Source organism: Hypanus sabinus, chromosome 18 (assembly GCF_030144855.1).
Source record: "Hypanus sabinus isolate sHypSab1 chromosome 18, sHypSab1.hap1, whole genome shotgun sequence".
NCBI classification, from domain to species: domain Eukaryota; kingdom Metazoa; phylum Chordata; class Chondrichthyes; order Myliobatiformes; family Dasyatidae; genus Hypanus; species Hypanus sabinus.
This window is the reverse complement of record NC_082723.1, coordinates 53,030,271-53,044,703: the sequence shown is the minus strand read 5'-3', so window position 1 is coordinate 53,044,703 and position 14,433 is coordinate 53,030,271. Positions and strand designations below refer to the sequence as shown.

Here is a 14,433-nt window from a genome sequence, read left to right as displayed (position 1 = left end):
AGTTTTTAACTTATGAAATAATTTGATTTTCACTTTGGGCTGTTTCAGGCCACACAAACACATATGACTGATAATGTTCTGATATGACTGATAGAAAATGTTCTGCAATAATCTTCTGCCCCAATTAAGCAGCATACCGTCTTAAATTAATGAACGGAATACCAGGTATTTTCTTGATTAGGTTTTATTCTTTAAGAGTTTTCCCAAATAACCGGCAATCCCAAGTAACTGATGGCCCAATTGAGACAGATAGATATTTAAATTAGTAGTACAAAAAAGAGCAAACAAAGTGAGGTAGTGTACTTTGACTCATTGTTTGTTTAGAAATCTGATGATGAAGAAGAAAAAAGCTGTTCCTTAAAATGTTGTGTATCTCTCTTCAGGCTTCTATACTGTCTCCTTCATGATTTCATTGAGAAGATGGGGCCATTACTCATAGATGCTACCTTTTTCAGGCATCACTTTTTGTCTTTGTTGGGGAGGCTAGTGGCCATGATGGAGCTGGCCAAGTTTGTAGCTTTCTGTATCTTTTTCTGATCCTGTGCAGTGCCCCCCCCCCCCCCCCATACTAGACGCTTATGCATTCAGTTAAAATGCTCTCCACTGTACTTCTGTAGAAATTTGCTAGTGTCTTTGGTGATATACCCAATCTCCTTGTGCTCCTTATGAAATGTAGCTGTTGGTGTACCTTCATAATTGCATCAAAATGTTAGGCCCAGGATAGATCTTCACAGATGTTGACTCCCAGGAACTTGACGCTGTTCTTCTGATCCCTTGATGAGGACTGGTGTGTTTTCCCTTAATTTCCTCTTCCTAAAATTCACAATCAATTTCTTGGTCTTACCGATGTTGAGTGTAAGGTGGTTGTTGTAAAATCACTCAATCAGCTGATCTGTCTTGCTCTTGTACGCCTCTTTCTCACCGTCCAAAATGCTGCCAGCAACAGTTGTCATCGGCAAATTTATAGATGGCATTTGAGTTTTGCCTAGCCACACAGTCATGGATGTAAAAGGAGCAGAACAGTGGGCTATGCATGAATCTTTGAGGTGTGCCAGTGTTGATCATAAGCAAAGAGATATTATTTCTGGTCCACACTGACTGTGGTCTCCCGATAAGGAAGTCAAGGATCCAGTTGCAGATGGAGGTAGAGTAGACCAGGTTTTGGAAGTTATTTATTTGTACTGGGGGTATGATGGTGTTGAACACTGAGCTATAATAATTAATAGTAGCCTGATTTTGGTATTGTTATTTTCCTGGTGGTCCAAAGCTGAGTGGAGAACTAGTGTGGTTGCATCCACCATTGACCTATTGTGGCGATAAGCAAATTGTAGTGGGTTCTTTTATCTTGTTGGCTAACTTTCATATTTTCTTTTCTCCCTTTATTGCTTTTTTATTTACTTTTTGTTTTTAAAAGTTCCAGTCCTCTAGTTTCCCGCTAAGTTTTGCAATATTGCATGACCTCTCTTGCTTTTATGCTGTCTTTGACTTCCCTTGTCAGCCATGGTTGTCTAATCCCCCCTTTATGATGCTTCTGTTTCTTTGGGATGAAATTAACCTGTATCTTCTGAATGACTTGCAGAAACGCCTGCTATTGCTACTGTACTGTTGTCCTTGCCAGGGTATCCTTCCAATCAACTTTGGCCAGTTCCTCTTGTGTCCCTGTAGTTATCTTTAATCAACTGTAAAACCAGTAAATTAAATTTTAACTTTTCCCTTTCAAACTGTGGGATCAACTTGATTTTATTATGATGATTGTCTCCTGAGGGTTCCTTTATCTTAAGCTCCCTAATCAATTCTAGTTCATTGCACAACATCTTATCCAGAATTGCCTTTTACCTAGCTTTAGCTGCTCTGCAAAGCATTTTTGTGGGCATTCTACACATTCATACATTCATTCTCCTGGGATCAAATGCTAACCTGATTTTCCCAGTATACCTACATATTGAAATTCCATCTCCTGCCCCCCCCCCCCACCCATGCCTTCTTGCATTCCTTTTACTACCTCCTGTTGTAATTTGGACCCTATATCCTTGTTACTATTTGGAGGTCTGTTTATAACTTTTTTTTTACCTTGAAGTTTCTTAAATCTGCCCAAAAGGATCCTACATAGGAATCTTCTGATCCTGTGTCACTTCTTGCTAAAGACTTGATTATGTTTTGCACCAACGGAGCAATCCCATGTACTCTGCACACCTACCTGCCTTTTCAATATCATGTGTATCCCTGAATGTTTTGCTCCCATCTGCAATCATTTTTTGCCATTCATACAGATAAATTCATTACAAAAATGATTGAGGTAATGAAAGGTAAAACAATAACTAAGTACAGAGTGTTACAGTTAGAGAATGCATTGCAGGTAGACAATAAGGTGTCAGATCATAATGTAGATTGTGAGTACAAGAGTCCATCTTGTGGGGAACTCGTCAATTGTCTTATAACAGTGGCATGTTTTTTTTCCTTGTGTATCTTCTGCCTGATGGGAGGAGGGCAGAAAAGAGAATGTCCATGGTGAGCTGGGATTTTGATTGTTGGGAAGCAGCGGAAAGAGAAGACAGGCCATGGATGGTAGAATAATTTCTGTGATGTGCTGAGCTGTGTCCACAGCCCTCTGTAGCATATTGTGGCCATCCTTATGAGACAGCAGCAATGATTCTCATGAATACATGGAAGAGTTGTGCAAAATTTCACTTAATGAGATATCTTTTTCTGAAAGTTGGAGTATAATCTAAAGTTATCTCAATTGTAGGTGTCATGTGCCAATAGCTGGATACCCTGTACTTGGAATAGTGAATGCTGAAGGAAGTCTGGAGCTGTGTAATCTAACACCGTGTGAGGTATGCATATTTTTTTCTGTAGTGGGAAAACACTGAAATCATTGTGGAACTGGTAACTGGGAATTTGAAAAATATTAACAGGGAATTATCAAATGTAGCCTTGCTTTACAGATGTCGCAACTTTTGGTTGACATTGTAGCTAACAAAGGATAAGGATAAATTGGTTGATGTGGTATATTGAGGTTTTCAAAACTTCTGTAAGATTTCACAAGATTAGAATACCTGGGATTGGGGTTGCTATTATTGGTGTTAATTACTGCTGAGACTGGGATCTTGTGGTGATGGATCTGTTGGAGGAGGGAAGAGGAGCACATTGCGTCTATAAGCTGTGGTGTTAGAAGAATGAGAAGTAATCTAATTGAAAACGTACAGCATTTTTAAGGGGTAGGTGTGGAGTTTATGTTTTCCTTCACGGCAATCTCTAGAATTGTCCCTCCAGCTATATTGCCTGCAAACTTGGCTAGAAAGTGATCAATTCTGTCAAACAAATCATTGACATACAGCATAACGTGAAAGGAAGTGGTCCCAATACCTTTCACTCCCACTAACTGCCCCTGCACCTATCTTTGTATCAACCACAAACTTGGCTACAAAGCCATCAATTCCATCATCTAAATCATTGACATATAATGTAAAAAGAAACAGTCCCAATATTGACCCCTGCTGAACGCCACTAGTCATCAGCAGGCAACCTGAATAGGAACCCTTTATTCCTACTCTTTGCCTCCTGCCAGTCAGCCAATCTTCTATCCAAGCTAGTATCTTTCTTGTAATACCATGGGCTCTGATCATCTTAAGCAGCCTCTTGTGCAGCACCTTGTCACAGGCCTTCTGAAAATCCAAATATACAACATCCACGGACTACTTTGTCTATCCTGCTTGTTATTTATCAAAAAATTCCAGGCATTTCCTTTAAGGAAATCATGCTGACTTTGGCCTGTTTTCTCCTGTGCCTCCAAGTACTCTGAAACCTCATCTTTAATAATGGATTGCAACATCTTCCCAATCACTGAAGCAGGCTAACTAGCCTATAATTTCCTTTATTCTGCCTCCCTTCCTTAAATAGTGGAGTGACATTGCAATTCTCCAGTCCTCCAGAACCTTTCCAGAATCTAGTGATTCTTGAAAGATCATTACTGATGCCTTCACGATCTCATCAGCAACCTCTCTCAGAACTCTGGGGTGATAGTTCACCTGCTCCAGGTGACTTATCTACCTTTAGACTTTTCAGCTTCCTAAGTGACTTCTTATTTATAGAATTTACACTTACTTTTCACCCCTGACACACTTGAATTTCTGGCAGTCTGTTAATATCTTCCACTGTGATACAAAATACTTAAGTCAGTCTACAATTTCTCTGAACCTCCATTACCACCTCTTCAGTTGTGTTTTCCAGCAGTCTAATATCCACTCTCTCCTCTTTTTATTTATATACATTTTATAAAAATATGAAACTTTTGGCTTCCTCTTTTATATTATTGGCTAGCTTACCTTCATATTTCGTCTTTTTTCTCCTCATGGCTTTTTTAGTTGTCTTCTGTTTGCTTTTAAAAGCTTCCAATCCTCTAACTTCCCACTAATTTTTGTAATATTTTATGCCCTGTCTTTTCCTTTTAATACTTTAATTTTCTTTGTCAGCTATGATTGACTCATCCTTCTTTAGAATACTTTTTCGTTTTCGGAATGCTTCTACCCTGCACCTTCCAGACTGTAACAGAAGGGGCAAATCTGGGTACCTTCTCTTGTTCTGATGTTATCCCTGCTAGTGTCTCCATTGAATCAACTTTGTCCATCTCCTCTCTCGTATCTCTGTAATTCCCTTTACTCCATTATAATACTGATACATTTGACTTATTTTTCTCCCCTCAAACTGCAGGGTGAATTCTATAATATTATGATTACTTCCTCTCAAGGGTTCCTTTCCCTAATCCAATTTGGTTCATTATATAACACCCAATCCAGAATTGCCTTTCCCTTAGTGGGCTCAACCATGAACTGCTTTAAAAAAACCATGTTGTAGGCATTCTACAAAATCTCTCTCTTGGGATCTAGTGCAAATTTGATTTTCCCAATCTATCTGCATATAGAAATTCACACATAGCTGTTGTAACTTTACCCTTTTTATATTACTATTTAATCTATTGTAATTTATATCCCATATCCTTGCTCTTGTTTGGAGGCTTGTATACAACTCCTATCAGAGTCTTTTTACCCTTGCAGTTTCTTAACTCTACCCACAAGGATTCTACATCTTTTGATCCCATGTCATTTCTTTCTAACAGTTTGATTTAATTTTTTTTTACCAACAGAGCTACCCCACCCCCTCTGCCAACTTGCCTGCCTTTTCGATACATTGTGTATCCTTGGATGTTAAGCTCCCAGCAATGAACTTCTTTCAGCTATGACTTAGTGAGGCCCACAACATATTACTTGACAATCTCTGTGTTACAAGTTCATTTACCTTATTCTGTATCCTACATGTGTTCAAATATAATACCTTCAGTCATGTATTCATCAACTTTTTCAATTTTGCCCTCATGCTATACTTCAACTCATCCCACCGACTGCAATTTTGTCCTATCATCTGCCTGTCCTTTCTCAACAGTCTCACTACACAATGCATCAACTTGTGTACCAACTGCCCCCTCCTCAGCCCTATCACTCCAGTTCCATCTCTCTGCTAAATTAGATTAAACCCTCCCCAACAGCTCTAGCAATCCATCCACAAGTATATTGGTCTCCCTTGGGTTCAGTTATAAACCGTCTTGCAGAAGATATGACCTGTCCCAGTGATCCAGAAATCTGAAACTCTAACCCCTGCACCAGTTCCTCAGCCACTCATTCATCTGTACTATCTGTACTGCTTGACTATACCTCTTCCTACCATGTCGCCTGTGAAAATGCTCTTCCTTTTTCTCAGTTCCTTCATCTCTACCTTATCTGTTCCCAGGATGTGGCTTTTCTTTCCAGGATGTCGGAGATGTCCTCCTCCTTTAATGAACGGGGTTTCCTTTCTTCCACCATTGATGCTGTCCTCACCCACCTCTCCTCCATTTCCTGAATATCTGTGCTCACCTCACTTTCCCACCGTCTTGACAATGATAGTTCCTCTTGTCCTTACTACTCCATGAGCCTCTGCATCCAACACATAATCCTCGCAACTTCCGCTATCACCAAAGGGATCTGTATTTTTACCTCCTCTCTCTCTCTCTCTCCACTTTCCGCAGGGATTAGTCCCTCTGTGATTCCCTTGTCCATTCATATTTCTCTACTAATCACGCTCCTGGTATTTATCCCTGCAAGCAGCCAATGTGCTACGCCTGCCCATTCACCTCCTCCCTCCCCTCCTTTCAGGACCCTAAACAGTCCTTTCAGGTGAGGCAATACTTCACCTGTGAATCTGCTGTGGTCATCTATTGTGTCTGGTGCTCTCGAGGTGGCCTCCTCTACATTGGTGAGACACATTGCAAATTCGTCGAGTATCTCTGCTCCATGTGTCAAAAGCAGAACTTCCTGGTGGCCAAATATTTTAATTCCAATTCCCATTCTCACTCTGACATGTTAGTTCATAGCTTCCGCCTGTTTCGAGCTGAGGCCATCCTCAGAGTGGAGACGCAACTCTTTGTATCCTGTCTGGCTAGCCTTTAATTTGATGGCATGAATATTGATTTCTTCTTCCCCTCCCCTCTTGTATTCTCCATTATGGCTTCTTACATCTTCTCACCTGACTATCACCTCCCCCGAGTCCCCTCCTCCTTCCCTTTCTCCTATGATACACTCTCCAGTCCTATCAGATTCCTTTATCTCCAGCCCTTATCTTTCATACCCACTTGGCTTCACCTATCACCTTCTAGCTATTCTCCTTCCCCTCTCCCCACATTTTTATTATGGTGTCTTCCCCTTTCCTTTCCAGTCCTGGAGAAGAGTCTCGCCCAAATAATTAAGTTTATTCATTTCCATTGATATTGCCTGACCTACTGATGCTTCTAGCATTTTGTGTGTGTTGGTTTGTACTATCATCATATTCCTGTCCTGACTAGTATGTTAAACTGGGAGTAATCCAGAAATTACTACCTCGGAAGTCTTACTTCCTATATTCCGCTTCCAACTTCCTATATTCCTTGTGCAGGCCTCTTCTCCCTTTCTACATATGTCATTGTTGCCAATGTGCACCACGACCTCTGGCTGTTCACCCTGCCTTTTCTAAATCTTCTGCTGCCACTCTGAGACATCCCGGACCCTAGCATCTGTTCATCCCCATAGCTATAGTCTTCTATCATAATTGCTCTGCCTGACTTTACCCTTCTGTCCGGAACCTCAGAGATGGCCACTGTGTCACTGACCTGGTTGTTGCTGTTCTGCCTGATAGGTCATCTCCCCCTACCCCCCTCCAAAGGTTATGCTTCTTGCTGAGGGGAATGGCCACAGGAGAACCCTGTACTGGTTGCGTACTTCCCTTACTACTTTTGATGGTCACACCTGCTATCTAAAACCTGAACTTTGGGTATGATCAACTCAGTAAAAGTTTTACCTAAGAGGCTTTCAGCCTCCAGATGGTCCTGAATACATCGGGCTCCAGCTCCAGTACCTTTACCTTGTCTGTCAGGAGCTGAAGTTGGGTGCACTTCCTGCAGATGTAGTCATCAGGAAGATAAGTCAGTACCCTGCAATACTACATCTTACAAGAGGAACATTCCATTGCCTTAACTACCATCCTGCCTACTGTTGCTATACCTCTAACTCTCAGGCTTAAGTTCTTGCCTAAGCCTATTGAGCCAAAGCATGGCCACTTTAACACTGTCCACTCCAACGGTGGTCACATACACCTTGCTTCTTTTTATTGGTCCCTGTGGAGTGCCTGAGTGATCGTTATGATTACAGCCAACGAAAAGGCTCTGAGTTCTTTTTAAATCTCACGCTGCCTCACCAACTGATTTCTTCTTGTGATGATTGCAGCCCACTGAATGATTTCTTGCTACACCTCAAAGATGTGTGGGTTGCTAAGTTAACTGGCTACTGTAAATTATTCCAGTGTGTAGGTGAGTAGGAGAAAGTGATGAGAAAAAAAATTGGGATTAATGTAAGACTAGTTTAAATTGGGGGATTAATGGTCAGCATGGACACTGGGCTGAAGGGACTGTTACTGTCTGTGACTCTGATCATTTTTCATTTGAGGCTAGCTATTGGATATCCTTTATAGCAAGGCAGAATTTCTGTCCTTGCCTTCATGTAAGCATATGCATATTTTGCATTACTTGCTCAACCATTGATACTGCCCTCACCCACATCTCCAATCCCTAGACACCTGCCCTCACCCTATTTTCCCGCCACCTTAGGGAATAGTGTTCCTCTTCTCCCTATCTACCACCCATGAGCCTCCGCTTCTAGAACATCATTTGCTGCAACTTCTGCCATCTTCAGTGCTATCCTACCACCAAGCACATCTTTGCCTCCTCCCCTCTCCTCTTTCTGCAGGAATTGCTCCTTCCGTGATTCCTTTGTCCATTCTTCCCTCCCTATTGCTTCTTATTCCTGAAGCAGAGCAAGTGCTGTACCTGCTCATTCTCCTCCTCCCTCATCACCATTCGGGGCCCCAAACAATTCTTCCTAGTGAGGCAACATTTCACCTTCAAGTCTGTTGAGGTCACCCACTATAATCTGAACTCCTGGTGTGGCCTCCTGTACATCGGTGAGAACCGATCTATACTGGGGGACCATTTTGCTTAGCCCTCTTTGCTCCATACGCAACAAGCAGAATTTCCTAGTGACCAACCATTTTAATTTGAGTCCTGATTCCCATTCTCACATGTCAGCCCATGGCCTACTCTGCTAGTATGATGAGGTCATTCTCAGCTTGTAGGAGCAATACTTTATTCCATCTGGGTAGTCTTCAACCTGTTGGCATGACCATCGATTTCTCTAACTTCCTCTGATTTCTCTTTCTCCCCCCCCCCCCCCTTCCCATTCCCCATTTTGGCTCCCCTCTTGCCCCTTCTACTCCTCACCTGCCTACTCCTTCCTTCTGGTCTCCTTTCCTTTCTCCCATGGAGCACTCTCCTCTCATCGGATTTCTCCTTCTTCAAGCCTTTACCTTTTCCACCTGCCACCTCCCAGCTTCTTACTTGATTCTTCCTTCCCCACTGACCTAACTTCCCCTACTTCCCCTTCACCTGAGTTCACCTATCGCCTTCAGCTTGTGCTCCTCCCTCACCACCTTATTCTGGCATCTTTCCCCTTCCTTTCTAGTCATGAAAGGTCTCAGCTCACAATGTCGACTCTTTATTCCTTTCCTTAAATCGGGTTCCCAGCCTAGGGTCCACAGACCCCTTGCTTAATGGTATTGGTCCATGGCATATAGAAGATTGTGAACTCCCACCTTAGATGCTGCATGACCTGCTGAGTTCCTCCAGCATTGTATGTGTGTTACTCTGTATTACCAGCATCTGCAGAATCTCGAGTTTAAGATTTGCAGTACTTGCTGAGCCTTTTGTGCCTTTTCTTTATGGGGCATCAAAACATTTTTATTTGTGTGACCACAGATAACAATGTTTGCATTAATTGAGACTCATTATGTTTGAAGGTATGCTTTTGGTTTCTGGTTCATCATGAAGAATTTTTTTTAGTCTTTGAATGCTATTGATAGTGAATATTTAGAAACAATTTTGCTTTGTTTTGAAGGAAAATATTCAAATCGTATTTATTATCACCGATTATATGATGTAAACTGTTGTTTTGCAGCAGCAGTACAGTGCAAACGCAAAATTACCATAAACTACAAATCTAGATAGTGCACAAAGAAAGGAATAATAAGATCGTGCTCATGTGTTCCTAGACTATTCAGAAATCTGGTGGAGGGGAAGAAGCTGTTTCATAACTCTTGAGTATGGGTCTTTAGGTTCCTGTACCTCCTTTCCAATGGTGGTAATGAGAAGAGTGCATGTCCTGATTTGTGAGAGCCCTTGATGATGGATACTGTTTTCTTGAGGCACCATCTTGTGAAGATGTCCTTGATAATAGAGAGGGTTGTACCTGTGACGGAGTTAGCGAAGTCTCTGACCCTGTGGCTTCTTGTGATCCTGTGCATTGAAGCTTCCATATCAGGCTGTGATTCAACCAGACAGAATGCTCTCCATCATACGTCAGTAGAAATCTGTAGCAGTCCTTGGTGACACACCGAATCTCATCAAACTCCTGATAAAGTACAACTTCTGGCACGACTTCCTCATGATTCCATCAATGTGTTGAGTGTAGGATAGATTCTCCATAAAGTTAATGCCCAGGCACTTAAAACTGCTTTGTCCTTTCCACTGATGACCCTTAATGAGAATTGGAGTATGTTCTCCCAATTTCCCCCAAGTCCAATCAGTTCACCACACAACCTGTTGATCTATCTCATGCCTGTATGACTCCTCATTACTGTTTGAGATTCTGCTAATAATAGTGGTGTCCTCTGCAAATTTACAGATTGCAGTTGAGCTGTGTTTATCTGCAGTTACAAGTGTAGAGAGTAGAGCAGAGCAATGGGCTAAGTGTACATCATTGAGGTGCACCTGTGTTGATGTCAGTGAAGAGGAGGTGTTATTAACAATCTACACTGACTAGTCTCTTGATTTAAAAAAAAGTTGAGGATCTTGAAGTGTGGTGATTGGTAATGAGGGGATGATGGTGTTAAATCCTGAGCTGTAATCAATAAACAACAATATAACGAATGGTGTTTGTGATTGTCTAGGTACCCCAAAGCAGAGTGGAGAGCCAGTGAGATTGCATCTGTTGTGTAGAGTAGTAGGTGAATTGCAGCGTATTGTTTTGGTTTGTATGTTGCACTACAAATTGTGTAGTGATCAGTCTTAGTTTTGTGTGGCTGGTCTTTCAAAGGAACAGTTAATGATTATCGTTTTTAGTTCAAGGATAAAGTTAAACTGTATTTTGTAAGGTGATCAAATTATTTGAGGAAAGCTCAAATGTGAAATGCTGCTTTTTGTGTGCTACAGGAAAAAAGTTGCATGAGGTTCTTGCTTTATTTTTCACTGCAAGTTGCTCCCATTTTACACCCACTACTTCATATAAATATGTATTTAACCACACTCACATGGATTAGGGAGGGGTAATTGGTCCTATATAACTTTCCAGTTCTTATTTTCCATGCCTGCTGGTATGTTTATACTAGATGGAAGAACAAAAATGGATGTGTCACTAAAGCTCCTTGCAGTTACAAAAATGCAGACAAAACTTTCAAGCCTTTTTCTTGATACTAATACTTTTGAAACTTTGCAATAATGTGAAAAAGAAAGGGGAAGAAAATTGGTGACAAAGGCACATGGAAATGTAGATATCAATTTGGAATTGCTTGTGGCTCAGTGAAATCTTTTCTTTCAGTAGAAAAACAGCTGCCGGTTGGAGTCTGTGTGTAGTGTTAAGTTATGGCCAGAATGTCTGGCTCTGTCCCTGGATTGGTCAACAGGAAGACAACAGTAAGTTTTTATTTCTTCTCCAACTTTTTTTTCAAAGGTATGTTTGCCCTATGTATTCTTATCTCCTGGAACTAGTGTATGAAGTAATTTGTATTTCTGTCAAACCTGTATGTAGGGGACATGAGAAGCCTATAAAATTGTAATTTATTTTGCTTCAAGATTAAGTCATGGACCTAGGAGGTTAAGGAATAATCTTCAGGAACTTTTCAAAATAAAAGTAAGAGCATATCAGGTTACTGAAACAAAATTGTGTTTTTGAGTTGAAAAGCACCGAAAAGAGCCCCTTGGCTCAACTTGACCATACTACCTTCTGATGTTGGTCTACGTTAATCCCATTGCCTGCATAGGGCTTGTATCCTTCTGCTTTCCTATCCATTCACCTGTCAAAATACCTTTTAAATATTGTATCTGCCTGTGCCACTTTCTCAGGAGCTGATTCTGTATAATCACCAATTGCGTGGGAAAACTCAACCCTTGGCACTCCTTTAAAGTTCCCCCTCTCTCCTCTAGTTTTAGTCTTAGGAAAAAGTCTCTGGCTCTCTATCCAATCTTATTAATCACTATAGGGCCACCACTCAGTCTCTATAGTGAGGAAAAATCCAATCTACCCAATATCTCTTCTGCATTGTTTGTAATGCTTCCACAACCTTCCAGTAATGAAGCAATTAGAACTGTATACAATACTTCGTGCAGATTGAATGATGTTTTGTACACCTTAGTGTGACATCCAACTCATATGAACTTGCATCTCGGGTGCATCAACACTCTTGAAGTCTCTGCCATGTAGTGTATATGTCAATTTGGTATTTGACATTCCACTGAAAAATTCCCTACCATCATAACTACTCCTTAAGCTAACCCCAACAAGTCCATTAAAACAATTTCATAGAACTTCAGTAACTATATCATATGAATTGACTTCTGTCTTTTCAATCTTAGATAGGAATGATGTGCAACCAGCAATGATACTCAATAATTCCATTATTTTCCTTTAAAACAAGATGCATGTAATCTTGTGAAACCTTATATTGACATGTCATTGATCTGAAATAATTTGGCAGCGTGAACACAATCTGCTCAATTTATTATTTCATGGCAATTGATCAGATCTCCCTTGAGTATGCAGGATATAGGCTCAAACATTTTTAAAAGTGTAACTATTATTAACTATTCAATACTAAATTGTATAAAAATTGTTCAGATAGGTTGACAGTTCATCTATCTAACTACTTCTGTTCTTGATATTAGATAACAAACGTAATTAATCTTCTACTTCCACAATTGACATCACTCACATTTGTTAGCATATGAATGTTATCAATATTTTGAAGATTAAGAGTAATTTATTGATCATTTCTGTCAATTTAATATGTAAACTCTGAGTAACTTGCAAATATTCTCTTTTAAAGTTGTAGTTTATCTACTTTTAAAAGTTGAGTTGGAATTGGCTTATTGTCATGTACTGAGGTAGAGGAAACTGTCTTTCATGCTGTTCATTATACAGTGCATTGAGGTAGAATAAGGTAAAATAAAAACAGTGCATAATAAAGGAAATTAGAAATTGTTTCTGAAATGTGAAATGTTGTGCTGCTAATCATAATATTTAACTTTTGTGATTGCAGTGAACCTGTCAAGATCATTAGCAGTGACTCTAAGGGCTGTTTGAGTCTGGTGTCTGTGGATAGCTGTAGACTGGATGTGGTCTCTCAGTGGAAGGCACATGACTTTGAGGCTTGGATTGCAGCTTTCAATTACTGGAATACAGATGTTGTTTATTCAGGTAGCCTGTTCATGTGTTCTGAGCAGTTGTGTGAAAGAAGTCAGCTTGAAACTTATTTATCAGTGTGTGAACTGTTGCTTTGTTTTCACACTAGCAAACATTCTGACACTTTAAATTGTCTCCTATGAAGGCAGAGTTCATTAATGCTGTGCACAATTTTATTGCATCCTTTAGCATATCCTCAAAGCATTAATTCCTCAAGTGTTAAACTAGAGAATTCATGCTATCCAATTTCTAGATGTAAACATTTCTGAAATGAAGGGGAAGGAGAAGAACCTCAAAGTAACCATTATCAGCCCCATCCTCCAATTCCAATCGTTGCCATTTTAAGTAGCAACAGTTCAACTAAAGCTGAATAACTGGACACAGGCCTGATACTGAACTGTGTACCCTGTATTTATCTGTTGAACTATCAGAGCAAAACTGTTCCAACACTTTGGTGTAATTGATGAGATGGAAATTATGAGATGGATATTAGATAATTAGTTACTAAATTAAAATTTGAGATTATTTACCTTAAAAGGTCATCTGCCTCAAAGATGATTATATTACAAAATAATTGACTTAAGTTATTTAACACATTCTTATTTGTTAAAATTTTGGGGTGGCACAGCAGCATAATGTTTAATATAATGCTACTACAGCAACCTGGGTTCAATTTCCACTGCTGTGTGTAAGGAGTTTGTACGTTTTCCCCTTGACCATGTGGATTTCCTCTGGTTTCCTCCCGCATTCCAAAGGTGTATGAGTTAGTTGATTAATTAGTCGTATGGGTAAATTGGGTGCATGGGCTCGTTTAGGCCAAAAGGGTTTGTTACAATGCTGTAACTTTTATATATATAAAAAATCTAGACAGTGGAAAATTCTAGAACTCTCAAAATATGCTATTGATAATCTAACTGCTCAGTTTTGATTTTTTAACTAACCAGCTGGCTGAATTGTGCATGAAAAATCCTATCTAATGTCATGTATATCTTTGGTCTTGCATGTTAATTGATCTTTGAATTTTTAACATTTTAAGTCTAAAGTTGATTTTTCTGCAGTTTTTTGATTACTGTATAAGATTGCATTTTGCATAATATGAAAAGCACAAATGTAGTTGGAATTTTGCTGACAAAATACTAAACATTGACAACCCTTTGAACCTAATGCAGCCTGTGTAAAATCTAGAGATTAGTGATTTGTTACTTTAGTTTCCTGATCCAGTGTAGCACTTTTTCTGTGTCAGTGACTTTTCTGTGTAGAGGCTATAACCTCACAATATTTCATGCAATTTCATCCTTTGAGAATGCATTTAAGAAAAGCATAATATCAAAGTCAGATCCTAGCCTGGAGTGACATTTGTATC

At 40.0% G+C, this 14,433-nt stretch overlaps 1 protein-coding gene across 1 annotated transcript in view; it reads left to right on the top strand.

Annotated features, from left to right (window-relative positions):
* dph7 (diphthamide biosynthesis 7) overlaps positions 1 to 14,433 on the top strand; it is a 54,557-nt gene that overhangs the window by 19,381 nt on the left and 20,743 nt on the right. Inside the window, exons 4-6 of the mRNA XM_059994314.1 lie at positions 2,747 to 2,834; positions 11,214 to 11,305; positions 12,928 to 13,085. Coding sequence (XP_059850297.1) covers positions 2,747 to 2,834; positions 11,214 to 11,305; positions 12,928 to 13,085 — 338 coding nt within the window. The remainder of the gene's footprint in view (positions 1 to 2,746; positions 2,835 to 11,213; positions 11,306 to 12,927; positions 13,086 to 14,433) is intronic.